Source organism: Ambystoma mexicanum, chromosome 1q (genome assembly GCF_040938575.1).
Source record: "Ambystoma mexicanum isolate Mex_15411 chromosome 1q, UKY_AmexF1_1, whole genome shotgun sequence".
In the NCBI taxonomy this organism is placed as follows: Eukaryota; Metazoa; Chordata; class Amphibia; order Caudata; family Ambystomatidae; genus Ambystoma; species Ambystoma mexicanum.
The window spans coordinates 663,758,596-663,786,042 of NC_090922.1; the positions used below are offsets into that span (position 1 = coordinate 663,758,596).

The following is a 27,447-nucleotide window of genomic DNA, read 5'->3' on the forward strand; positions in this document are numbered from 1 at the left end:
TGTACGCTGCATACAGATGCCCTGACATTGGGCCAAGTAAAGGTGCCCATCCATCTTTACATGGATGATGCCGTCATCATATAATTGACCATATCAGCCTCAAGACTCAACTGAACACTTGTTGAGAGAGCTATAATGAACTTGGCCTAGAAATCCACATAGATGAAAAGTATGGTTTCCTATTCAACTAAAAGACACAGAAGCACAAGTTTTTCCCTAGAAATTGAGGTGATCCTCACTGAACAAGTGGATACATTTAGTTATGTCTGTATCGACTTTCAAAGCGATTGAAGGTGAACAAGGCAATTTGACAAGGCTGACTTAAGACTCAATAAAGGGTCCAATGCAACATTGTGTTTTTTCCAGTTGTAGGGGTTGTGCTTTTTCCCCCGGCGTTGGATGCCTATAACCTATAAAAAAAAAAGACTCCCATTTATGGCTCAGCGATATGAGGTTACCAGCGTCATTCAAAATTGGCAATAACTGAACAAAATTATTGAAGAGAGGAATACGGCTCCCATTGAACAATGAGAAGTATATTTTGCTGACTTATCTTAGTACGGGTGTATTGTGCAGAAATATCATAAAAGCCAATCTTGGACTGGGTCCACCTTTGGATCTCCCCCTATTTAGCAAAATACTGGGAAGCCTTTGAGGATCTGCTAGCACAGCTTGGGGGCGGGGGGCATCAATACCATGGTGCTCAAATATACACTCCATACTGGTCTCCCTGGATTTGGTCCATTTGTGGTCTAATACTGCACTCATTAATCAAGGAACTAAAACGTTGATTAAAATGCTTTTGATGAATTGATCAGTGGCTGAGCTCTTCCACTGGATCTTTACTGGCAAGAGAATACTGGACACAGAAGTCTGTATTGTGGAGAGAAAGATACCTTGACTTGATTACTAATCCATACAGTAGAGAACTATAAATGAAATTCTGTTTTGGTATGCATACTATTGCTAGTGTAGTCGCCAAATGGATTAATGATATTGAGGATCCTTGCCCAGAATGCAATTTCTGAAAAGAAACCGTGATGCACTTTCTTCTCCTTTGCCCTGGATATAGAAACCTGAGAATCTATTATATAATACCTATGTTATAGGAGAGACATGTATGACTAACCAGAGATGTAATACTACTGTGTGCAGATCCACCTCTTCAGAAGCTGTAATCATTAAAATAAGTCTGTATTTTGCCAGACCATGGGCTAAAAGGAAATCCAGGGTGAATATTCATGCTGGGATTTGTAAGTAGTTTAGACTGTAATATCACTTTAGTATGCATGTTGCTGCAGTTATTAGATAATTGGATGGATTTGATCTTAGACTATTTTGCAATCAGCACCTGCATTGGTTAATTATGGGACCAGCTTTATAGTTGTAGCTTGTCAGCAGAACCATCTTGGATTCAGACTAGTAGACATACTCGCTCTGTGGTGTTACGCATCCTCTTGGCTTTGCTAACTGCTTTGCAGGGATCTTGCTGCCCAACCGCCTGTCCCTTGATTGTTTTGATTGGTAAATTTCAGATACGTCCCCCTGATTATCTGCAAGCTTTGCAGGTCTTTGTGAGTTCACAGACTAGTTTACTATAGTGAACAACCGCACATCATCACACATTATAAAGTTGTGAGTTCACAGACTAGTTTACTATAGTGAACAAACGTACATCATCACACATTATATAGACAGCAATCATAACATACACAATGCAATTCTTGTCTGAAATCATGCATGTCTTCACAATTATGCGCATGTCTTCCCCTTTTATTCAGAACTTCCCATATTGAATTAAGAGTCTTAATCCAATATTGTTCGCATAGTTTTAGTATCTGGTCAAAGTCTACACCTCTATATGGTACATTTACTTTTTCAATGAGATTCCAATGCATTTGATTGTTTAGATTGCAAGTGCTGTACCATTTTGGATGGGATTGTACCTCCTCTTATTTATGAACAATATTCACTTAATCTCACAAAGACTTTTATGGTTGTCATCACTTATGAGAAATAAATTAAATGATCAAGAGGAAACATCTCTCTATTTCAATTTGCCGCAGACATTCAAATGAAAACCTCCACAGTTTCCGCAGGGATAGTGGCCCCAAATGGGGATGGACGTCAAATCTGTGTTAGTGATCTTGTTGTAGAGTGTTTATATGCTTGAACCAATCTGTGATGGAGATGTTTGTTTCTTTTAAAGATGAATAAGGAGACTCTATGGATTTGGTACTATCCCTCAATAGTTGCCAGTTATCAAAAATGCATTTTTTCTCTTTATGTCTAAAAGTGAATTATGTGGTTACACAACCCAGCCCACGCATGTGGCTCTCTCACGTCCTAATTTGGTGCAAATTCAAATGGTTATTATGGATTGCTTGTTTAAGGATGTAACTACTACTTTTCTTGGATAATATTTCATTTAATTTTTCCTCTTCTTGAAGGAAATCTTAGTGTTTTTTGTCAAAGTCTAAGAAACTGCCCGTAAGGAAAGTCAATTTTCAGACTCAATGGATAATAACTGTCATAGTCTAACATGGTAAACGTTTCAGTATGTTTTCTGTATACCCTTGTCCTTAAAATATTATTTTTGCTTGTAATTAGTACATCTAAATATGATATTTCTACCCTTATCCGATAGCTGGTGAACTTAAGTTTAGTAGTGCATGAATTACTCCAGGTGACAAAGAGATCTACTCCCCATTCCAGTAATTCAGCTCCATCCTTATTTTTCAGGGACTTCAACCTTTGGATCTATGTGCCTTCCAAACCCAGCGCCAAATTATTCACAAACCTATGACGAGGGAACGGATAGCTCCTCATATGGCATGCTGTTCGGTCAAGAGTGTAATACTCCTCGAGGTCAACTCATGCCATCATCCTTCTGCGGTCATAAACCGAGTACCGACATGTGCACTATAATGATGGTATTTTGTAACACTTGTCACCAGGCGCTCTGAAACTGAAATGTTGGTTATGATTAAACAAGAAATATCTCTATTATTCAATTCCTGTTAATTCCAAAAACCGCAAGAAGGACCTCACTCACACTAAAGTATACTGTCTTCAGTTAATCTGTAGCTATGGTATTCAGCTGCCCACCTCATCAACTCCCTTCTCATCTAGACCTACAATTTTGTACAGTCGTTTAATATTCTATCATCCTTCCCAGATCACCCAACTACTCCTTTCCCACCACATCGCCGCTGTATGCGCCAACTTTCAGTGCGATGCGGATGACACCCAGCTCATTTTCAGGCTACCCTCGGCCTCCTCCTCTCCTTCGCTCATTTCTGACTGTCTGTCTGCTATCCAGGAGTGGTGTGCCGCCAATGACCTCTGCCTTAATGCCAGTAAGACTTCCTGCTCCCACCTGGGAGGCTAAAATCCTCAGGGTCATCTTCGACTCCACACTCTCCTTCTCTCCTCACATCTCTGATGTCTCTAAGAAGTCACACTACCAGCTCCACCTCCTCAGAGGTATTCATCCTTTCCTCTCCTTCCCCCAGAAGCTCACTGTCTCCAGAGTTCTGGTTTTCTGTAAGCTGGACTATTGTAACAGCCTCTTTCTAAATCTGCCTGCTTCTACTCTCCGCCCTCTGCAACTTATCCAGAACAGGACTGCAAGACTTGTCTTTGGCCTCAAGCCCAGGGATCGTATCTCTCCAGGACTGAAATCTCTGCACTGGCTTGCAGTGGCTGCGATGATTAAGTTCAAAACCCTCTGCATCGTTCACAAGGCCTTGTGGGGCCTGGGACCTCAATAACATTAAATCTCTCTTCCTAAATATCTTCCTTCTAGAGCTCTTTGCTCATCCGCCTCCAACTCCCTCAGGGTCAGTCACTTCTCCAAGCAACAAGTTGGTGGTAGATCTCTCTCTTCGGCTGGTGCCTCCCTTTGGAACAGCCTCCCTGCGTCCCTTAAACTTGAGGAGAACCATCTCTGGTTCCAGAAGCACCTCAAAACCTTTCTCTTTGCTTCTGCCTTTGCTCCTCCTCTCCTCTGCTGACCCCCTGGCCGTAACCAGAACTGAACTGGCTACCTGGACACTATCTGATCTCGGGCCCAGGTCCTTCCCCCGCCAGGGTCACACACCTGCACTGGCCACCTGGCAACCCCCGCACTTGGGGACTGTTTCTGTATCCCTACAGTCCCCCTACAAGCCCTTGACACATGATGCCCGCACTTACCCATGCACTTGCCACATGCTGGCCGTTTATTTACTTATTGTTATCATCTTTCCCATGTAGTGCACTGTCCCTGCCCCCTTCCCACGCACTTGCGTGATCTGAATGACACCTGGCCTAGTAGGATCATTGTCCGTCGTCCCTCTGTTCCATATCATATCATATCATATCATACAACAACCAATCAGACCTCCTCAAATAATTACAATCCAAAAGGAAACAATAGTCCCACGTACTCAAGAACACTCTGAAATCTGCACTACTGGACCTATCCAAGGGATCCTAAACTAATAACCTCTTAGGTAAATTCACAATTCAATTCATGTCCATGAAACAAGCCAGAAAACTAGACTTAAAAGCTATTTATGATGCAAAAACCACTTCTCACTCAAAATCCTACCTCCATCAATAAATGCAAGGATCTATTCCACACTGTTAATATCATAAACTCTCTGATCTGTGTTCAAAACAAGGTTTCTCACATCCAGAGCTATGTAATGGCCAAACCCATTGTTCTACAAAAAGGTGACAAAAATTGGCAAGGAAGTCTTAGCATCCTGTGACATTCTCTCCCAGCCCTAAACAGAACGCTAGACATACCTTCCCTTCCGTAATTGTACTTCTTGGAGCGTTCCTATTGCTAATTAAAAGCCTAAAGTTAACCAGATAATCCAATGACTAATGTCCTCCAGGCCTAGCCATGGATTGCAATGAGATTCTAGTAAAAGCTAAAGAATGAATTAACCTGTTTAGAATTCCTTAACCTCTTCCCATCTCAAGGATCAGTTCAGGCATTCATTACTCCACCACTCAAAAAGCCTTCTCGTGATCTTTACAATATTTTGAATTACTGTCCCATTGTTAGATTTCCAAACTCCTTGAACAAATGGTCACTAAATAGCTGCAGAGTTGCATACACATCATCAAGCTATTAGATACCATTCATACTAGGTTTTGTCCCACACATAGGGCCTCATCACGAGTTTGGCGGTAACCCTTAAATCCGGCGGTAACACTATCAGCGCCGGATTTAAGGGTCCGTCGGATCACGAGTACAAATACTGCCGGCGCCATTACAGCCAGCGCAAGTACAGCCGGCTCTAAAAGCGTGGGCTGTAAAAGCGCCAGTATTCATTTGCGCTATAACAGAGCAATCACGAGTCTGGCGTAGGCGCTATCAGTGCCAGAAAAGCAGCTGATAATCCGCCGAAAATACCCTTAGCCAGATGCTGGAGGTAAAAGAACACATGGCACAGCAATAAAGGTCCAGGTGAAACCAATGCAAATCAGAGGCCTAAAAAGGACGCACCCATGCACAACACACCCTCCCCAACACCATTACACCAGCAGGAGCAGGGAGGAGACAGCAATAAGGGTCCAGGTGAAACCAATGCAAATCAGAAGCCTACAGAGGACCCACCCATGCACAACACACCCTCCCCAACACCATTACACCAGCAGGAGCAGGGAGGAGACAGCAATAAGGGCCCAGGTGAAACCAATGCAAATCAGAGGCCTACAAAAGGACCCACCCATGCACAGCACACACCTCCAAACACCATGCTGCCATTTGGAGCCGGGAGCCTAGAAGTGGACATCTACCTGCTGCGCCTGGAGCTACAGAGGCCAGCCAACCAGGCCAGGGCCCTGGGAGCACAGGGGGTGGTGGGGATGAGGAGAAGGAGGAGGAGAGCAGCACCAGCAAGGCGGCCAGCCATCTCCAGGGTCAGGCCAACACCCTGGGCCCTGACTGATGACCAGTTTCTGGACACAATCCAGGATGACATTGGCAGCCGTATAGCCATCAGCACAGCAGTGCCCCCGCTTGTGAAGCTTGTGTCCGTGCTACAATTCCTCGGGACTGGCAGCTACCAACACACCGTTGACATGATGCATGGCATGGCCCAGTCCACCTTCAGTGCCATGCTGGGACAGGTGCTCGATGCACTGTTGATCCATGTGAATGAGCACATTGCATTGCCAGCCACACAGGCACAGGTGAACCAGCTGAAGGGTCAATTCCATGCCATTGCCCAAGATCCGAATGTTATAGCAGCCCTGGACTGCACACATGTAGCACTCGTACCACCCCAGGCACATGAGGCAGCATACAGAAACCGGAAAAATTACCATTCCCTGAATGTGCAGATGACATGTAGCCCTGACCTCACCTTCAGCCACTGCTGTGCCCGCTACCCAGGATCCACCCATGACTCCATGGTCCTGCACAACAGTACCCTGCCAGCGTACATGGAAAGGCACTGAGGCCAAAACACATGGATGCTGGGTGAGTACAAATGTAGTCCGTAATGCATTTTGAATTACATCTGATGGGGATGGTCATACACAGTGAAATCCCTGCATGTCAATAGGCAGCACCAGCACTTCAACATTCCCATGCATGTACCTTGCACGAGAACTCCTGGACATGTCCAACACAGCAGAAACACCCAGTCTGGATGACAAAGACATGTGGCAGCACAGTCACATATGGAAGCCCTACTACCACAAAGCCTCCTGTGTGTGTTGCAGTATAGCTTCCCACCCTGACACAGCACAGACATCCCACCCTGGCCACCCGACAGTCGTGCCAATGTTACACGAAGGTAGGCACATCCACAAAAGCACTACACAAAACAAGTCTGAATAACAACAATGTACATCCTGAAACACTGACCCCTGATTGGCCAATCACATGCCTGGAGAACTGTACATAATAGTGCAAACCAGCAAATGCAACAGCAGCCAAAGGGAATGCCAATGACACATGGGCTAACCACATGTCGAATGCACAAGCAGATAGAAGGGTCCCCTCCTCCAGTGACAAGGGACAGAGTACTGTTACATTTAGAAACAGAGGCATTACAAGTTGTAAGTACTCCATTGATTCAATGCTGCCCCTAGCACAGCACACTCCACAATGTAAGTGACCAAATGATAAGTAGGCCACATGTAATACATGAGTGTGATGCACATAACAACTCACATATACATAGATACACAGCTGTATGGCAATCTCACACCATTCATGTCCTGGAAGTCAAAGGGTGGATGCCAACATTGCAATGAGATAGCATGACCTCTTCAACACGAACTTGTTACTGTTGACAATGTCACTGATGACTGAGCCTTGTGCACCCACTGAACCTACCTTGTCCTCATACCTGCATTCCCTCCCCTGCAGGTGATTCTGGATATCCCCAGTACACATGGCTCATGACCCTTGTGCGTCATCCACACACTGAAGCTGAGCGGGCATACAACATTGCCCATGGACGTACACGCATCTGCGTGGAGAGGGCATTTGAACTGCTGAAGGCACGTTTCCGGTGCCTAGACTGTACAGAAGTGGCATTGATGTATGCACCCGAAAAAGTAGGAAAAATTGTACTTACATGTGCCATGCTGCACAACATTTTCTGTTGCAAGAATGTGCCACTGCCCCCCGATGCTCATGTGCAGACACCTGAGGATGGGAGTGAAGATGATGATGTGCCAGAAGGTGTTGCACGTGCACACAGGAATGGGGTGAGGGAGGGGAGGTTGGACAGACAGGGCTTGATTGAGAATTATTTTTGATACGGGTGATGGCTACATTTTGCACATGTCACTTGAACATTAAAGAGCACTTAATCACAATCACAACTGTCCATGCTTTGTATGAACTTTGAACATGATTTATTTAATGAATGTCAATCCCCTCTTCCCCCAGTGAACACCCAGCACACAATCCCCCCTCCCCTCAGTGAACACCCAGCACACAATCCGCCCTGCCCCTAGTGAACACCCAGCACACAATCCTCCCTCCCCCAGTGAACACCCAGCACACAATCCCCCTCCCCCCAGTTAACTCCCCACAACAGTGCAGGTAGGTGCATGTTCTCAGGGCACCCACAACAATGCCATGTCCATCGATGATGGTCGCGGGCGCTTTCCATGTCCTGGCCCCTCTGGTGTGTGGTATCTCAGGTGGCAAAATGAACGGCGCCTAGATGAAGGTCCAATGGATCCCTCCGTGGGTGTAGTGGAGGTTGATGGGACTGACCCGGTTACCTGCAGATGCTGACGGAGGGGGCTGCATGGGCACATGTTGGCAGCTTGGATAGGGGTGCTGTGGTCTGAGTGCCGGTCTTCCGGGGTGCCATATGATGGTGTGTCTACATAAGGCTCTGGCGTGCGGACATGACGCACATGCACACGTGGGGTTTGTGCTCCCTGTGTGACTGGCGCTGGGCTCCCCTGTGGTGTGCCCATCCCTTCGGCATCGCTGATTCTGGGGGAATGCAACTGTCCTGCCTGAGGCGTAGCTGGAGGTGTCTGTCCCCCTTCGGGCTCTGACCCACAGTTGAGTCCCTCTGCATTGAAAGTCTGCATGAGGGCTTGGGGTGAGCTAGGCGCTGACACCCTGAGGCCATGTGGGTGCTGCAGCTGTCTGGTTGGGCTGCGGTGAGGTGATGTGGGATGGGTCCGGCGTCGGTTCGCTTCCGGGCGGCCCCATTGCAGGGTGGTGGTGCTGGTCGAGGTACGCTACCTCGGGCGCTATGATGGAGTGGCCTCCTCACCGTCATCGTCATCCCGTGAAGATCGGTGTGTGCCTGTGGGGTAGATAGGGTGTGGATTGAGTTCAGGGCAGCCTACATTAGTATCAGGCAGTTCATGCCATCAAGTGGGATTGTCGGCAGTAGCGATTATGCATCGCACTTGCATTTTGTTCAATCCCCATGTAGTGATTGGTGGAGTGTAGAGGAACACTGCACGGAAATGTTTGTGTGCCATCATCACATGCGGGATGGGGATGCACCATGCACATGGTCCTCAGGGATTATTCATGCACACTCACACTCTATGTAGCTGTCCCATGGCAATGGATGTTTGTCCTCTGCCCCTTGTTTTGATGCAGTGCACGTGCAGCGGACTATAGGGGGCACTATGGTTCAATGGTTCAAGGGCTCAGTTATGGGTGTCTGCAGTGCCTCACACACATTTAATACATATTCATTCACTCAGGGTCTGCATGTGTGGTACTTTCAGATGCATGCATTTGGGGTGGGACTCACCTGCAGCCGGCTGGATACCAGTGCCAGCCTCCGCTCCACCTATTCCCTCTATGGTGCCCATGTCGATTAGCGCAGTCGTCTTCTCCTCCCAGGGTGTGAGTTCGGGTGGTGGCCCTCCTCCAGTGCCCCTGCTTGCACTCCTGTGCTGTGAGAGTATGCCGCGTACTCTGACACGCAAGTCATTGAGGCTCTTGCGACAGTCCTCGCCATCCCGGGGCACACGCCCCACTGCAGACACCCTCTGGCTAATGTTCTGGCAGATCTGTGCACAACGCTGCCCGCTTGTCTTGCGCTGCTGTAGTTCATCATGGTGGATCTCTGCCTCCTCCACCAGTGCGGCCAGCTCCTGGTCACTGAATTTTGGTTTCCTGAACCTGTCCAATGCTGACTTGCCCCTAGTGCGCTCCTGTGACATATTTCACTCTTCCCAGGGGTGGATTGCTTGCAGGGGCTGTGATATCTGACGGATTGTGATTTCCAAAATGGGCGTAGCTTTATTTGCCGTTCCGGTGGTGACGCGTTTCCCGCGTTTTAATAGCGCGCGCTATTAGCGCGGTATGGTGGAAGTGGACGGTGCACTGAATTTACGGGTTCTTGTGCCTTTTTTACGTTGAGCGCTATTTGCGCTACCGCCATGTCCCTGTGCGCGTGCATGCAAACTCGTGATCTGGCGGTCTATCCGCCAGGTGGCTTGGCGTTAGCACTAATAACGCTTGATGGGGAAAACGCTGCATTACCGCCAAACTCGTGATGAGGCCCATAGAACTGACTCTGAACTGACAAATGTCTGGAATGCCATTCTCTGCAGATGACAGTGAAATGACAATGCTCATCCTGCTTCATTTGTCAGACAGTCATGATTCTTGGTGAGGATAGAGCAAATCATTGGTTTATTTGGGGCTATCATGAGTTGATTTGAAGTTTTCTTGACAAACTGGCAACAGTGAGTGTGACTAGGTGACTTAATCTCTTTTTGCTCCCCCATACCTTATGGATCTCTACAGGGCTTCATCCCCTCACCACTTTTATTTGACATTTTCCTGAAACCACTCATAGACCAACTTCACAATCACTACATTAAATTCCACTCATAAAGAGATTACACGCAACTCTATCTGTGGTTACCCAGTGTTGAGAATCTCTAGGTTGGCTTGTCAAGAGAGCTATTCAACCTTGCAATGTGGGTGTGTATGAGCAGCTTGAAACCAAATCGCGAGGAAACTGTGATATGTCTACGTGACCCTAAATACCTACTAAAACACTTCACCTCACCCGTTGCCCTATGACTTTTTTGGCACTCTTGCCAACATTTCCACTAATGACAAACAACAGAAGGTATCAACTTGGGCGCTGACCTCAGCATGAACTCACATTGCAGTAGTGGTCAAATAATGAAGCTTCAATCTCACATCACTCAAGAAAATTCTTGCCGTCATACCGCAAGCTAAAAATACAGCTGTTGTCAGCTTCCTGTCATTTCATACCGTGACCATGGCAACTCCTTCTATGCTATCATCCCTGCTTATCAAACTAAAAGACTTCTAACAGCCCAAAATATAGCAGGCCAGCGCATTGCAGGCTTTAACAAACCGTTTCTCATCTCCCCATCCCTGCTAGATCTCCTGGTAAAACAACACATCTTTCCAGGTGTTTTGGTGCACATCCCGGCTGTCGGCCTGGTTTCTCGACAAGTTAGTGGGCCAAATCCCCACCTGATTTTGCTGCAGTATCCTTATGTCAGTGGAGCATTGTCTTATTCTCTGAAAAGGTGCAGGGTGTCTCTCTTGCCTCTGTAGTCACTTCTGGCTGAATTTCAGTTATGACAGTTTTGCTGTGATTCTCTCTGTGTCTAAATTTGATTAGCAATGCATTCTTTACAGGCCTGCACATACTCTGTTCTGTTTAAGGAGAAATCAAGTTTTATTTAGACAATATAAAGGTTTCTCTCCACTTGAATACTTTAATCATTTCATGTGTGCCCATGTATGGTGTCATTCAGTGGCAAATACACCTTCATTTCTTCTATATCAAAAACATTCTCTTAAAACTGGCATTAGATTCTTTGACAGAGTAGCTCTCTATCACATGAGATAATGGCTTGTTCAAGTCTTTAAAACTAAATGATTATGCTTCCTTTACACACAGCGAATTCTTCAATCTTAAGCTTTATAAATTATGAAATCACAGTTTATCAAACATCTAAAATAGGCTGGCAAATTAAGCTTTGGTCATTAAAAGAAACACCTTGCTGCCTGATCAAAGGCATATTTCAGCTAACTACAACAGTTGTAGCAAAGTCGCTCTAACATCACATCTATTATAGAGTCATCCATGCAGTCATTCCACCATAAATTAAGAGTACCCAATGCAAGGTATGTAACATCTCAGATATTGTGCAATGGATCTGTCAGAGTATAGGTTTTGTGGCTCATTTTGGCTGCCCACCATACGAACAACCCATGCATGCTTGTCTGTATGCGGCTGTGCACTGAACTCTATGATCTTAACCCCTGCCCCCTTCCACCTATAGCCTGCTGCAGGCCTGTTGTTGGCACCTTTCCCTGTGTATGTGTTCTGTGCTCTCTGTGTCTATGTGTACCTATCAGTATCTGTGGTGGCATTTATATTCCCATTTGGGAACCCCTCATGATTAATCTCTTGTTTATATTTCATCTTTATGTGAGGCAGAGGGGTTGTTTTGAGTTTATATATGTTTTGGGCCTTTTGCTCTCCTTTGTAATGAAAACAATCTCAATTTCCTATTTTAATCAACTACCTTTGTTTTAGAAATGTGCTTGTTTTGGTTATCCATCATTTAATGAGATGTTTATATAATCACCCCTTTCTTAAAAAAAACAATATATTATTTGCCATAATGGTCGGGCTGCTTCCTGTGAGGTGTCAGAAATGTGGGCCAGACTCAAAATGTCCCATTTTATTAAATCAAAAGGGTTGAATAAACACCTCACTGTCCCTACCCTAACAAGGATTTCTCTGCTTAAAATAACTAACGGAAACACTCAAACTAAGGATATCTGTGCCACGCACTTATACATTCAACAAATCACTAAGGAAATACATGGCAGTTCAACACAACAAAACACATCACAATTGAACCTGTAGTGTGACCCCAGTCCTGGCTTATGATCTGGGTGAATATCCCTTCCCTAGATTCAACCAGGGTTCTTGTTCCACAGTTCAAAAGAAAATAAGAAAGTCCTGGTTGGTAATAAGGTTTGACCACAGTAATTTGTAACTTCCACTAGACCATAGAAACTTCCTATACTTCAAAATAGAGTGTTCTTTCTCTTCCTTGCATAAGAATGAACTTCAAAATAATCTTAAAAAATAGAACGTGCATCACTGGTAACATTTAACTTGAACAACTTTGCAACAACTTCACAATGTTCTTTGGCTAGCAGCATTCAACTTTAATCAACCTTTCAGGGAAACAAGATTCACCTTTGTGCTCTCTAAGATTCCTCTGCAAATTATGCTTCTCTCCCTCTGAATAACCTTCTTCAGAAGGGAAGACTCTTTGCCACCGTTGTTTCTCCACTGCACCAAAAAGCAAATATTAACAAGGATACCGATTTGTTTTGCTTCGTTCTTGGCTTTGGCAATGTGTGTTTATATAAGCTGTTGTTATAAAGTTCATCAAACATGAATAACAGACTTCACAACCTTGGGGTCTTCTGTTACTCCTCTTTTGTCTTTGGCAATATATGTTGGACTTCTATTGCTTATGCTTTAAATTCTCTTGGCTTGGGTTATAGTTGTAGGCATTAGCTTTTAACACTGTTGCCTCCCCAGTTTGTTGGACTTCCCATAAACTTACATGCCCAATTTTACAGTCACTCGCTACTTTCACTGCTTTGTAAAAGTTCAGTATTAAAAAACATTGATAACACTTCTTTCACTCATACGCGAGTGAAACTGTTTGTCTGTACCACGCGAGTGGTATCGGAGCGTCCCAGAGTCACTTTCACACTGTGAACTCACTGGGTAGGTTGCATGCCTCTGATCCTCTCTGTGGTTGAGGGTATACCGCTGCTCTGGCTCCCAGTGACCTGGCGAACACTATGTCTTGTTCCGCCTTAGCCCGTGCCACTTGTTGCTGGAGCCTTCCTGGCTCCTGAGAGGTCCTGGTGCACACCAGCCACCAGAGACCTCTCCAGAGGGAAAACGTCCCTCACCGACTTCACCTTCTGCTGTGTAGCCTCTGCAGAATGTACCTTCAAAGGTCCAGCGTTCCCTCGGCATGCTTCCCACTGCATGACCTGTGCAACTGGGACATCTGGAGACACAGACCCTCTCTGGACCAGCCACAGTCTCTGGCTCTCCAGCAGTCTCACCATCTTCCTTCTCCAGTCCCGACCTCAGGTACATACACGGTCTGCACTGCTCCTTCTGCTCACACTACTCTCCTCGTTTACTCTCTATTTTGGCCTCTGTTTCTCTTCTCCTGATTACCTGCACATGAGGGTGCCTTTTAAGCCTCCCAGTCTCCCTCATGTGTGGGTAATTTACATCAATTAGTTGATCACTCCTGCATTGATCCTCTTCAGCCCTCTTCCTTGTCCCAGTATTTACGGGATTATGAGACTTGAAGTTAGTGTTTTCTGTTTTTCACAGCATGTTCTAAAGAAGTGCTATAAGGATTAGTCATGGGGCTTGATTGGTAGGAGGAATAAAGTTATTTAAAATTCAGACGTATTATTCACATAAATCCTTTCACTACATTTTTTGCTGTTAGCGGAGACTTCATTTATACGAGTTCCTCTGGTTTCAGAAGGGATTTTATTTCTCTTTACACCAAAGGGTTGTGGATTATGTTTACCCAAAGAAGGATGTCCAACTTGTGGAATATACAAATTATTATGACAATAAGCCATTATATACTTTGGCATCTGTGATATGTCTTCCTTAGAGGAAGGCAAATACTGTGTCTCACCCCACGGATTCCTCTCAGTTACCTTGGCCTTTTCTCCTCCCAGGTGATCCTCCCACTGAAAACCACCCCAAGGTCAGGATCAGGAAGCATCTGCCTTTCCCTGGCCACCTGGGAGGAGGCTTTAGCATGGGTTTAGTGAGGGATCTGCAGGCTTAATCACATTCCGCACGTGCTGTTTTGCTTGGTCACATGGTGCAATCATGTGTGCAGTATACAAAGCTAACTGTAAATATCCCTTGGGTAGTCATTACATGTGCATTGCAAGGATTTCAATCTACTGTTTCTGTTAATGCCCCTTTTGTTTAACGTTGTGCTCCTTCAGAATGGAAAACAATTTCTCTAAGAGAAAAGCCAAATATAGCAGATAGACTAAATGTTGCACATTGTTCAATTCTGAGCAAGCATTGTGACTGAGTCAATGTACACATCTACATGCTATGGTTCTGTATAGTGTATAGTGCAATGCACTTCCAAGCACTATAGTCCTGTACGTTATAATCTATATTGTGTACAGTGCTTCTAAGCACTTGCGTAAATTACAAATTCAACATAGGACAAGGTGTTAACTCTTATGTTCCCCATATTTTGTTGCATGTTCACATTTCTATGTAGGTTTTTATATGAGGCTCTTGCTGACATAAATAGTGCCAGTGTGTAGCTCCAAAGGTTCGAAATGTAGATCAATACTTTGACAATGTTTTCAAGCTGCTTAGCTTGATATAGAAATGCCTTCATGATTCTGCTCCTGCTATCCTCGAAGATGGTGTACAACCTTACACCCCATTCAAAAAACTTAGTTCCACGGATCAACTCCTCTTGAAACTTCCCACCTCCAAATACTCCAGCATTATGCACTCCCATTTTCACTGTGCCTCTTCTCCCCAATGTCCCTGCTCCTCGCCTTCTTGATCAATGAGCACCTATTTCTTTGCAGTATGTGTTAACACGCAATACATATATGAGTACATACTTGACACTCACAAATCAAAACATACATCACCCTACACAGTGGTTAAAAAAGAGGGAGGAGATCTACAGGACAGACGCATACCAGACCATTTGACTGACTGCACAGCCTTACCTGAAAGGCCACACTCTATCCAGAGCCTGCAGCCAGCCTCTAATCACTCAAATTAGGATCACCAATCGAGGCACATTCGGAAACTCATGTTTCATCTGCAAAAGCAGGTAAGGACCCAGTTGAGGCATATTGGTAGTGTCCTCTGTACCACCAGACATCAGAAAAACTATGGAAAGTTCAACTTGGTTGAGAAATCAGATGTATGTTTAACCTATATCTATAAGCATTAATAATTGTCCTGTATGATATTGCAAAGAGGAGCAGGCCAGATTCAGTTAATTGTGGCAAGAAACCCATTTTCACAGTCTTCCAGAACTCCTCTATCCTTCTAGTGATGAATTCGAGTCTCAAGCAAGGAGGTCTACTGTCAGATTCCGACTAATACCAGAGGGAAAGCCAAACCAATATACAGCGTCTGTAGGCAAAATACCTTTCTCCTTATATGACAGTGGAATGTTGAAATATAGATTCCAACAGTCGATCAGGTGAAGAGGGACTCGACAGCTATTGGCCACCTGCAAGTAAAAACACACAGTAATTACTCCCGGGACAGCTAAGCCCCAACCTTGTTGACAGAATTCCAATGACCGTGCACCTACCTGATCTCTGATGCTTCTAATCACGGCTTTTCCTGTTAAGCAAATAGTAACAGTCCATAGGTCAGGGTGCCACCCTGCGTGTATCGGGATGTCCTTTGCAACAAGTCCCAAAAGCCTGCAAGGCTTGCTTGCTTGCACAAGGGCAAATCTATAGGAAGGGGAGAGCCATGTAGAAGAGGCCAGGTGACAATCGGGGTCACCAAGCATCCAGGTGCAGGAAGGCAGAAGAGGAATCCTTTGTAGCAGGGCAATCCAGACGATAGGGAAATAAGACAAATCTACAAAAAGTTTCAAAACGAAGGGAAAATCAAGAGTCCTAGAAGCCTGAGTTTATCTGGTTCAACAATGCAAAAAACAGCACACAAACACAAGCCAATCGAAGCCCGGGTCCTACACAGAAGCCAGTCCACCAAACCAGGCACCAAACCAAAAGAAGAATCCAAGATCAGGTGGAGAGAAAGAGATAAAAAAAAACAGAATTAAAAAAAAAGCCAACATATAACAAATACCACTTACCAGAATGTTGAGAAGCAAGCCGACATATCATAACAGCAATACACTACACATATATTATAACTAAACCTAATTTTATATTCTTTCATGTATTTTTCCTTGTATTATGCTTAAACGTAGTTGATTTTTTAAATGAGTGATGTATTTTCTAGAGAGATTGCTAGTAACATGTTATATCAGGTAAGGCACTCACTTGGAAATCTGTCTGCAAACGACAGTTAACGGATTGAAACCAGGTATATCCTACTCTTCTGAGGTTGCCAAATTAAATACCTACATTTTGTCAAAATAAAAGCAATGTTTACCATGCTTAGTAGGAGTTGACATTATTATTAATATTGTTATGATTTTCTGTGATATTGTCAGGGTCAAAAGTCATTTTGATTTGTATTTGTATGAAGAACAGGGAGGTCATTTACAATTAGAAATGACGTGAAATAACACATTTACAGAGGCGGGGCATTCCCCGGAAAGGTGCCTGTACAATAGCACAAAAATGAGAGCAAGTTGTGAGCCAGTTTATGAGGGAGTGAACAAAGTGTAACATAAACCACGGACAAATCAAAAGAAACAAAAACAAACAGGTGATTACAAACGTAACATTAACCTAGGAGGCAAGTGCGTCAAACTAGAGAGGAGGGATGTATAAATATACAACATTGCATTATCACGTGGTACTGGAGAGGGTGCCGGGATCAGGCGGGGAGGGTGAGGATGGGCCCAGCAGAGCACCCTCTTTAGAAAGTTAGTCTTTTTAAGCCTAGATTGAAGAGATTCACAGTTGGGCTGGCTTTGTTTGTGATGTGCAGCTGGCTCCAAAGTAGAGGGGAAACCAGGGAGAAAGAGCTGAAGTGAGAGGAGGCAGGGAAGGAATGGGGCAGTGAGGTTGAGTGCAGAGAAGGAGCAGATGTAATGAGATAGTGAGTGGACCAATGTGGATAGGTTGCAGAGAGTGTGGTTAGTGAAGTTGAGAACTTTGGGCCTCATCATGGGTTGGGCGGATCTGTAGGAATGTTGCAGTAATGCTATTACCGCCACATTACCACTCTGCCCCATCCTGAGTTTTGGGGAAGGTTGGAGCACTCACCTCCAGCTTTGAGCTGGGGGTGAATGCGCTGAAAATGTCCCATAGAGTTGCTTGGACTTGTGGAGAAAAATGGGCATTAACAGCATTACTGCAACTTGTGTTCCGGCGCTAATAGTACCGGATCAAGTTGCAGTAAAACTATTTGCTTTGAGTAGTATCCCAACGGTAAATCCGTGAGTAGGCCCTTTGGTTAGAAGGAGTAGAGAGAAAGGCCAAGGAGTAGACTACAGCAGTAGTCTGGTTTGCAGAGCAAGGGCATAGATTAGAGTTTATGTAGAGTGGTAAGAAAAGGACAGATGGTGAGAAGGTTAATTTGAGCATCAGAGCCATTGTTAGTGATGGATCATTACAGTCTGAAGTTGCTATCAAAGAGGACCCCACAATTGTGAGCCTTGGAGAGGGAGCAAGAAGGTCAGGTGGGAAGGAAAATGTAGGGATGGGATTGGAAGTCGGGAAAAAGATTACTTCAATTTCTGGAGAATTTAGCATGAGGTATACGAAAGCCATCCAGTGACAGATTTCAAAGGATTAGTTAGTAATTCATTCAGAGATGACTGGGAAGGAGGGATACATAAAATAAACATTTGAGTGCCATCAGCAAAGAGGCAATATTGAAAGCCAGGGGATGGAATAAGTCTTCCCAGGGCAGAGTTATACAGGGTGAACAGAAGAGGTCCAAGGACTGATCCTTGAGGCACGCCGACACAGAAAGATGTGGGGGTCAGAGGTTTCTGTATTTCCAGAGATTTTAAAGGTGTGATCTTCCAGGTAGGAAGCGATATAGGCAACAGCAGGTTTGCAGAACCCAAAATCCCGCAGAGTAAGGAGGAGAGATGAATGGTCAGCAGAACCAAATGCAGCAGAGATGTTCAAAAGGAGGAATTTAAAAGAGAATTTGGAGTGGTGAACATCAGAGAGAAAGCTTGAAACATGCATTAGTGCAGTCTTGGTGGAGTGCTTTCTACTGAAGTCATATTGAAATGGATCTCCAAGGTCATTATCCTCAAGGTACTTAATGACTGGTTTGAAGGCCACTCGTTAAAGGACTTTTGAATTAGGGAGAAGGAGGGAAACTGGGCAATAGTTCACTGGGATTTATGTATCAGGATAGGGCTTCTTCAAAAAGGGTAGCAGGTTGCAGAAATGAATAAGGCAGTGAACAGTCTGATGGAGCGACAAAGGTGAAAGAGCTCAGAGAGATAAGGGCAGGTGATTGAGACTAAGCCTTTGGTCATGTAAGGATCAAGCAGGTCTATAGGATCACAAATTGGGTTGGTGCTGCCTGAGGAGGATGGGTGCTAATTCAGTAGGAGAGATATGGGAGAAGTAGTTGCGAGTAAAAAGAGTAGGGGGAGAGGTGATGAACAGAAGAAGTGTGGGAAAGGGAATGAGAGGACGGCTGGGAGTGTGTCATGAATTGCAAACATTTTAGAGGACAATTGGTAAGGAAAGTCATCAGCAGAAAGGAAGGAGGTGATGGATATTGGCTTGGCAAGTGTGACCAACGCTTGGATGGTTGATTAAAGGTTGATGGGATGATTGCAATGGGAAACAATTATGTTTGTGAAGTAGGAGGATTTGGCAGAGTCCAGTGCAGAGGAGAGGGTAGCAAGGAAAATCTAGGAGCAGCATGGAGGATCTGTGGTTTGCGCCAGTGTTGTAGGTCATGACACACACTTGTTTTAAGGGTCTGGATCTCCAAGATGATCTAGGTCTGAGGATGGGGACGGGAAGGTGTGAATGTGCAAGCAGGATAGTGTTGTTCACAAGGAGTCATAAGTGCACAGTGAAAGTCAGAAAAATCATAGTCAGTGTAACAAGCATGAATAGGGAAGAGAGACAGGAAAGTGGCCTTCACATCACAAGGCAAGTGTAAATGTGTCCTGCCAAATTTCCTCTTGGTCATTGAAGAGAGAGAGAAGTACTACAGGGTGGAGGGACTGAGATAGTAAAGTGAACAGTGTAGCCATTAGAGAGAGAGAGAGCAGTAAGTAGAGGGTACAAGGGCGAGAGCAAATTAGAGGGAAAGACAAGGTCAAGAGAGCTCCCACCGGAGTGGGTAGGCTAGTAATGGAAGTAGTAGAAAGAGAGGTCAGATCTGAGGGAGTTAGGTTCAAGGTGGGCGGGGCTGTAGAGGGGTTGGGAAGGTTAAAGTCCACCAGCATGACAATGTTGATTTTGGTAGGAAGTGACTAAAGGAGAAGTTCAGGTTGGGGAAGAAGAGATGAGGACCAGGGTGTCAATATAGGGGAACAGTTGTGATGACTTTATTGATACACAACCCACACCACCACCCTTCCCAACAGAGTCAGGAAGAATGTGAGAAGGTGGCAGCATTAGTGTGGAGAGCAGCTAGTGTTGCAGTGACGGGAGGCATAGCCAGATTTCTGTGATATCAAGATGTGAAAGTTGAGGGTGAGAAGAATTGAAAAAGTCAGTGATGTAGGAAGACCTGTTGCAGAGGGATTGTGCGTTCCAAAGACCAAATGAAAAGTGATAGGAGGTGTAGATGATGAGCAGGTGTTATATGGTATGAAAAGGGGATAGCTGAGATTGAAGTTCCTGGGAAAAAGGGAGCATTGAGTTTTTGGCTGCAGAGGGAATTGAGGGCGATATGGAGAGGGATAGTGATGTATGAGTTAGACCCTCAAGCTCAAGACTCTCCACTTAACGAAATGGCTCCTCCCTAAAACCAAGGTACACACACCCTACACTTGCTATGTAACCTGGTTTTCTTGTAAATCCCTTGTTGCTAAATTGCCCACCCCCCCCCCCCACCGTTGCTAGTTCCTCCCTCCCATATATCTCTGCTTGTCTCACCATGTTCATCCCTCTATGCCTTGGAAAGAGCTCTGTTGCTTACCGAAGATTGGGCCATAATAATAATAATAATAATAATAATAATAATAATAATAATAATAATAATAATAATAATAATAATAAACCAGCTTGTGGCTGAAGGATCAAGGGAAGAAGAGGAAAAGAGCAAGAACAGGGAGGAATGAAGGGAAGTCAAGACGCAGGTCGGAGATAGAAGAAATAGGCAAGTAAAAATAATGAAGGAAGTGTGCAGCCCAAGAGGGTCAGTGTAGGTAGGTTGGTGGAATGGAAGGAGGAAAGGTTGGCTGAGAAAGAGCAGGTGTAAGTTTAAAGTTGAGCTAAAATGGGGCTACAGGTCATGTGCTGTGACTTCTTGCATTGTCGCTAGGGCCAAAGTTCCAGCGATGGCACCCCATCTGATTTCATCTGATTTCATCAGTGTTAATGGCAATGTTAAATCTCTAATGGTGATGTCACCTGATTCTACTTACCCTAACTCTATGTACTGGAGGGGTGGGAAATCCAAAACCTTGCCTGTTTTATTATCAGTCATATAAAGCAATGACAGCCATAAGCAACAAATACTCAGAGTTCTCCACTTTGTCAAGCATGATAATGGTTTAAAAACAGAAAATATGTCATCATTGACGCCACGTCACAATCTTGGTTACAAAAACCTATGAGGTATTGGCACTGGTTAAGGGAATGTTATACGTATAGAAGGTATAGAGTTAAGTCTTTTCATTGGCTATCCTTTATCTGATGGCTCTACCTGGGACCACCTCTAAATTGATAAAAGAGAATACATGTAATTTCTTTACCTTAGGATTGTCTGATGTGTTTACTTATGAGATATTGTGAATTGAGGCTAAGAATTAGTTGGCGTGAACTTTACTAGCTTTGATTAGTTGGTGGGTCATCAACACATGAGTAACCGTACCGGTAGGGGGAGAGGCATTGAGAGGCCATTTCCCCAATTAAAACAACCATCTCTAATTCTCTAGGACAGAGTCAGGTCTTCCAGCTTTAAACTCGTCCCATATCGTATTTCCTAGAAGCTTTAAGGAGTTGCTGGCAGGTGCATTCTGTATCATGCCTTAATGAATAGACACTGTTTTCAACTCTTGGTCACGTTAGTCAAGACCAGGTTTTGTATCATTCTGCTCTCATTTTACTGGGATTTTCATCCATTTGTTTATAGGTGTTTTTACCCTTTGTGTTCTCTAGAAACTTGGTCAAGCTATTTCCCTTCAATGCTGTATCCTTAATTAATAAGCATCTGGTTGTTCGATGAGTTGGTTTTTTCCTAAGAGAAATGTGTTCGCCCGTGGTATTATCTTCCGTTCACTTTGGTGACGGCACAAAGCTCCCCCTTCCACTTTAACCCTGGCAGGGGTTGGGCAGCTGGCCTCTGTGTTGCTTGATTTTAGCTAATTCAGCAGGTCTGCTCTGCTTGCAGGCTCTGCTTCTCCCCCAGTGTCTTCCATTCATTTGACTGTAGCCTTGTCGTCCATTTTGTTTTATATGGCAACTCATTCTTGCTGCTCCTTTTATATCTTAAGCAGGCTTTTATGTGTATTTGTTGTGTGTCTTGCGTTTCAGTGTATAGAGTGTTTATGTTTTCTAACCTACTGAGTACAAGCATATTATACATGTCTAAGTGCAGTTTAACCTATTGTTTGCGTAGCTTCAAGGTGGGTGTATGTCTGCTTTGTGTCCAATGCATCTACGCTTGTCAGCTTCAATAAGAATGTTATTTTTTTCGGCACCCTGATCACACCAGATTCAGTTCTTCTTGATTATGCAAGTCCACTTCTTCTCTGATTACTTCAGGACAAGGCCGGTAGGGTTGTCTGAGCAAATACCGCCTTTTACTTTCATTATATGGTGATGGAAGTGGAAAAGGCTCCATGAATGATGCTCTCCATTCGTTCCTTCGATATGGAGATGGGGGAGGGGCCGAGATCATCTCAACCACATTTCTTTGAGGTCCCTCTCCCCAGTGAGATCCTTTGGGGGTCCATATCTTTGTCACCCCCACCTCAGGTCACCAGAATGTTTTATGTGTTTGTCCACACTGCAGGTCATGTAGAAGAATACCCAATGCCCCACGTAATAGGACTTTGCTTCAAATCCAGATGAGGTAGGTTGTAAGTTGTTTGTGTGTACACATGTACTCTGGTGTCCATATTTATCACAGTCTTCATTCCCACCACCTTTTCAGCTGTCTTCTTGCATTGGCTGATATTAATTCTCAGGGTGCAGAATCCCAGTAGTATCAGTACTGATATAGCTATTCGTACCTTGAATGCATTAGCCAACCAGGAAGTGATCCAGGAGAACAGACATGTTAACCAATCATCATTCCCTATTTCTTCTACCTCCTCAATCATTTTCATTTGAAGGTCGGTCAGTAGTGTTATGGCTTCTGTGAGGGTTCAGGTCTATAAGTACAGCAAGATTCAGCAATATTTGTGCAAACTCCGCCTTTCATGGCTGTTATTAGGTCCAGGAAATACCTATTTTGGAGGGTCATTAGTCTTTTGGCCCTTAGCTCCTCCTTTATTGCATTGAAGCCCTTCACCATGGAATTAATTGTTTGTAGCAGCTCCCACCTGATGATCTGCAACCATTTAGCATTGGTATGTGTCTGCACCCCGGGGTCAGGGAGACAAAGAACATCTCCATCCTGCTAAACAATCTGTGCTCCCATGGAATTTCATGAAGCACACTTTCCATAATTTTGGAGGTATAATTGTTCCCTTGTTTTGTTCGTTTGGCCTCTAGGGATCTTCTTCGCAAATGTGTTTACATTTTTGGGAAGTCTGAAATGTGCAAGTCGCTCTGGGGCACTACCAACGGGGGCATGCTTATCTGTACCATGGAGCATAATACTCCCCAATTTGGGGGAAGTTTCATGGATGCGCTGGACCCACAGGCCCAATAATGGTCCATTAATACTGCGGTGCCTATCCCGACAAAGGCCATTGACGCTTCTCAAGTAAAAATGTTGAAATTAGAAAGAGCTCAAAAGACAAGGAAAGAAAAAATAAAAAAGCAACTTACTTTGCTGAGTACCAGCATCCAAAGAGATTGTTTGCCACTTCTGAATACCTTTTATTGGATTCTTCCCTGTTGTTGATAGATTGTGAAGGTACCATATACAGCTGCTGACTGCACCACTTTAAATAAATAATGCCTAAAGTAATCAACTTTAGTTTGTAAGAACATGAGAAGGAGGGCATGGTTTAATTATTTTAATTTGTATATTGCAGGTATACATCAGCACCAGAAGAGGTGGTTGGTTGCTGAGCCGCCTTTCTGATCATGGCTATCCCTTTGACACATTGTCATTAACTCGCTTCAAGAGCTTCATCCAACTGCATCTTCCTAAACCATTGGTCAACTGGTTAATTGAAAGGAAGCTCAATAAATGGTTTGACCAAGAGATCTATGGTTTGCAGCGTGACAGGTATGTATGACCTAAAAGAAATGTGTGCCTACCTGTTCAAGATATTCAAACCTAAAGCAAATTATGAAAAGAATAACGTTGCTCAGAGACAAAGCAAAGCATAATGCTAGACTGCCTAAACCAAAAACCAGAACATTTTCAAATGAAAAGTTCTTTCAACACATTCTAAACATATGTAGAACTCTCTGTAACTAGCACATGCCACTGACTCCAGGGGCTACCCTCATGTCTCAGGCCCTTTAGCAATACATTGCATCTCAATCAAAGACATTCACTCTGGTGCATCAACATAGACAGAAAGCCCTTTCCTCCCAAAATCTTCACCTCGATTCTATTGACCAGCCACAAGCACCAAATATATCCCATCAATGACCATTCTGATTTGCTTCCATTGGATTGTAACTCTCAACTCCAGCACACCAGAACCACCCCTGACTGACCATCACTAAGAAAAGCAAAAGAAACTACTAGTTTTCTACTTTTACTACTTCCTTTTAATTTAACCTTTTTTTTAGCATTTCTCAAAAAAGGAAAATAAGAGCAGCAGTTAAAACCACACCAATCACCATAAATAAACATGAAAGCCCACTGCAGCTCTCCTCTTCCCTCTGCTTCCTCTAACTCCCCACACCATAGCCCCCAGGTATAGGCAACAAACACCTCCGGACCCATAGGAACCTCAAGACAAACTGCTGTGCGATATCTGAGCAGATGAGCAAAGGAACAATACCACATGCAAAGAGGAAAAGAAAGAAACAAAGGGAAGGCAGACAGTAAGCCACAACCACAACATGCCCCAAACGGTGAAGCCCAGAACCGGCCCATAGGTCACCTCCACAGCATGGAGGGGCCCAATCCATTCTGTCTCAATACACACCCTGTGTCCATGGATGGCCGCTGTGATCCTTTCCATCGCGTAAATATTCTTAGCCGTATTGACCTACTCCATGTTCTGTGGTAACTCTAGCCTTTTCCACTGCATTGCCAGGTATGCCCTTGCCGCCAAGAGTAAACAATGTGCCATATGAGCTAATCCCTGATACTCTCCCCCAATCTCTTCCAGGCTGAACAGCACAAGCAACAGCGTCCGTACCCGCAAGATGGTTCCATGTGTTAATATCCCTGCAAAAATATCGCCAAACAAAAATATCTCCATATTTTTGCAGTGATATTAAGGCATGGAACCTGCGGGGGACACCCCTGCAACCCCTGTATTATTTTAAAAGGATCGGGGGCACCCCCGCAACCCCTGCTCCCAAAAAACCCTAATATTATCCCCACTAAAAATATCGCCTATGGCTGTTCCCAACCATATATACGGCGATATTTTTGGTGGGGATAATAGTAACTGAAACCCGCAAGATGCCATCAACCTTTTTTATCCATCCAAGCACCTCATCCCAAAAAACCTGTACTTTATCACACCCCCATCACATATGCCAATAATCTGTCCACACACCACACTAGTGCCAGCAGAGTGGACTCTGCCCCGAAACATCCTGGAGAGGTGCACTGCGTCGTATTGTTATCTATGCAACAATTGTATAGCGTGGAGCTTATACTGACAAGCAATCAACACCTTAAATCCCCTACAACACAACCTATGCACAGCACCCAACCAATCCTACACCCAAGCCCCTTTCCGCACAAACCCAAAGTCTGTCCATACTCCCCTTACCCACCTCTATCAGGGCTCCGTACAGCAAGGAAATCAAACCCTTCATCTGTGTCTGAGAGTCGAGGACGTTCTCCGTCAGAGTAAGATACCATTGCACCTGTCCCTTCCAAACATTGCCATAAGGATAGCCCAGGGGCAACACGTTTGTCTTGGAAGCAAGACAACGCATAGCAACACAGGTTCAAATCCCAGGCTGGCGCTTAGAAACCATCTACGGTATTAAGCGTGATATAAAACATTTTCAAAAAGAACAATCACAATCACTCCCTTCAGCTGCAGATAGGAGAACACAGAAAAAGGCCCAATTATTACCGCCTCCTCCAATTCCGGTAGGGGGACAGACAGCCCCCTCTTCCATAACTGTCCAACCCACTCCTAACCCACCTCAAACAAACCCTGCAACTTCTCCAAGTTAGGAATATAGTCCCTTATCCCAGAGTCCCCAAGTGACTCAACGGGGAGGGCCAAGTTGTAACCCCCTGCATCTCAGGCCCCTTGCGCCAAATAGTCCACAAGGTAGCAAGAATGGGATGTTCCCTTATCCTACGCAGAATCCGATTCCACAGCACCCACAACCATTCCCCGAACGTTGCTGGTGATATTTATTCAAACCAACCCACTGATGCTCCACCTTTCCACTCAAGTGGGGTACCATGACCAGAAGCAGAGCTGCCTTATAATGCACATATAGAATGGGGAAACCCGCCCCACTTTGGAAGCACCAAAATATAATTCGCCACCTGTGCTTTCTTCCCTTGCCATAAGAACTTTATTAGACATCCCTTCACTTCTCTAAACATAGCCTCATGGGAAGCATTTGAAATAGAAAAATCCATCTGGGAAGGAAATTCATCTTGATAGCATTTAGACGTCCCATCCACGAGATGGTGAGTCGTTCCCATTTCACCAAGTCCTTATAAAACCTTTCAATCAGACGGGGGTAATTAACCTCATACAAACCCTGGAATTCCTAAGCAGAACTGGCTCTCCCGCACCTCCATTTCAAAATGGTCCAGTCCGCCAATATCCCAACATGAAACATCACCACCCCTGCCAAAGGGAAACAAAATGGATTTATCCCTGTTAATCTTGAACCCTGAGAACTTCCCATACTGGCCAATTCGTTCTGCCAGCACCGTTCCCTGCGGGTTCCCACGAGGCAACAAAATATCATGTGCATACAACCCCAGCTTGCACTCCACCTCCCCCACTTTTATGCCTTCCACTCATGGATCTTCCCTCAACCTCTGGGCCAGTGGTGCCAGAGAAAGAGCAAAAAGCACAGGTGAAAGGCAGCAAACCTGTCTCCTACACCGGGCCAAACCAAACCAGCGGGACAAAACTGTCCATTTGCTGACACGCACGCCATCGGCCCGAGTACAATGCCATAATCCCATTCAAGACCCTACTCCCAAAACCAAACTTGCACAAAACCGCCTTAAGGAAAGTCCAGTCGACCCTGTTGAATGCCTTCTCTGCATCAATTGAAAACAACGTAGAATTCCCCACCTCACCCCTTGCCAAATCCATGAGGTGTAATGTTTTCTCATTGTATCCGCCCCCTGGCACCCCACCTGATTCGAATGGACAAGTCGAGGCATATGCGTATCCAGCCTAGAAGCGAGGACCCGAGTGAACATCTTCGCATCCATATTAAGAAGAGGTACAGGTCTATAGGAAGTGCAAAGAAGAGGATCCTTACCTTCCTTAGGGATCACAGAGATGAGGGCCCTCACATAGGATCTGGGCGCTTGCCCCAATGAGAGGATGTTGCTAAACAACTTGGTCAAGTAAAGGACAAGGAACAAACTGAACGATATTTAGAGACCCAGCGTTTATCCGTCCTCTAACGGGGCCTTAGCTAGCTGCAGCCTGCGAATAGCATCTAAAACCTCCTCCCCTGTTATTGGAGCGTCCACACTGGCCACCTTCTTGGGAATCAGAACTGGGAGAGAGACCCCATACAGGTAGGCCTCCAGGTCTCCAGGGTCA

General features: G+C 44.8%; 1 protein-coding gene across 1 annotated transcript in view; it reads left to right on the top strand.

The window, feature by feature from the left end:
• LOC138534979 (dimethylaniline monooxygenase [N-oxide-forming] 2-like) overlaps positions 1-27,447 on the top strand; it is a 564,743-nt gene that overhangs the window by 201,069 nt on the left and 336,227 nt on the right. Inside the window, exon 5 of the mRNA XM_069641260.1 lies at positions 23,581-23,777. Within this exon, the coding sequence (XP_069497361.1) occupies positions 23,581-23,777 (197 nt within the window). The remainder of the gene's footprint in view (positions 1-23,580; positions 23,778-27,447) is intronic.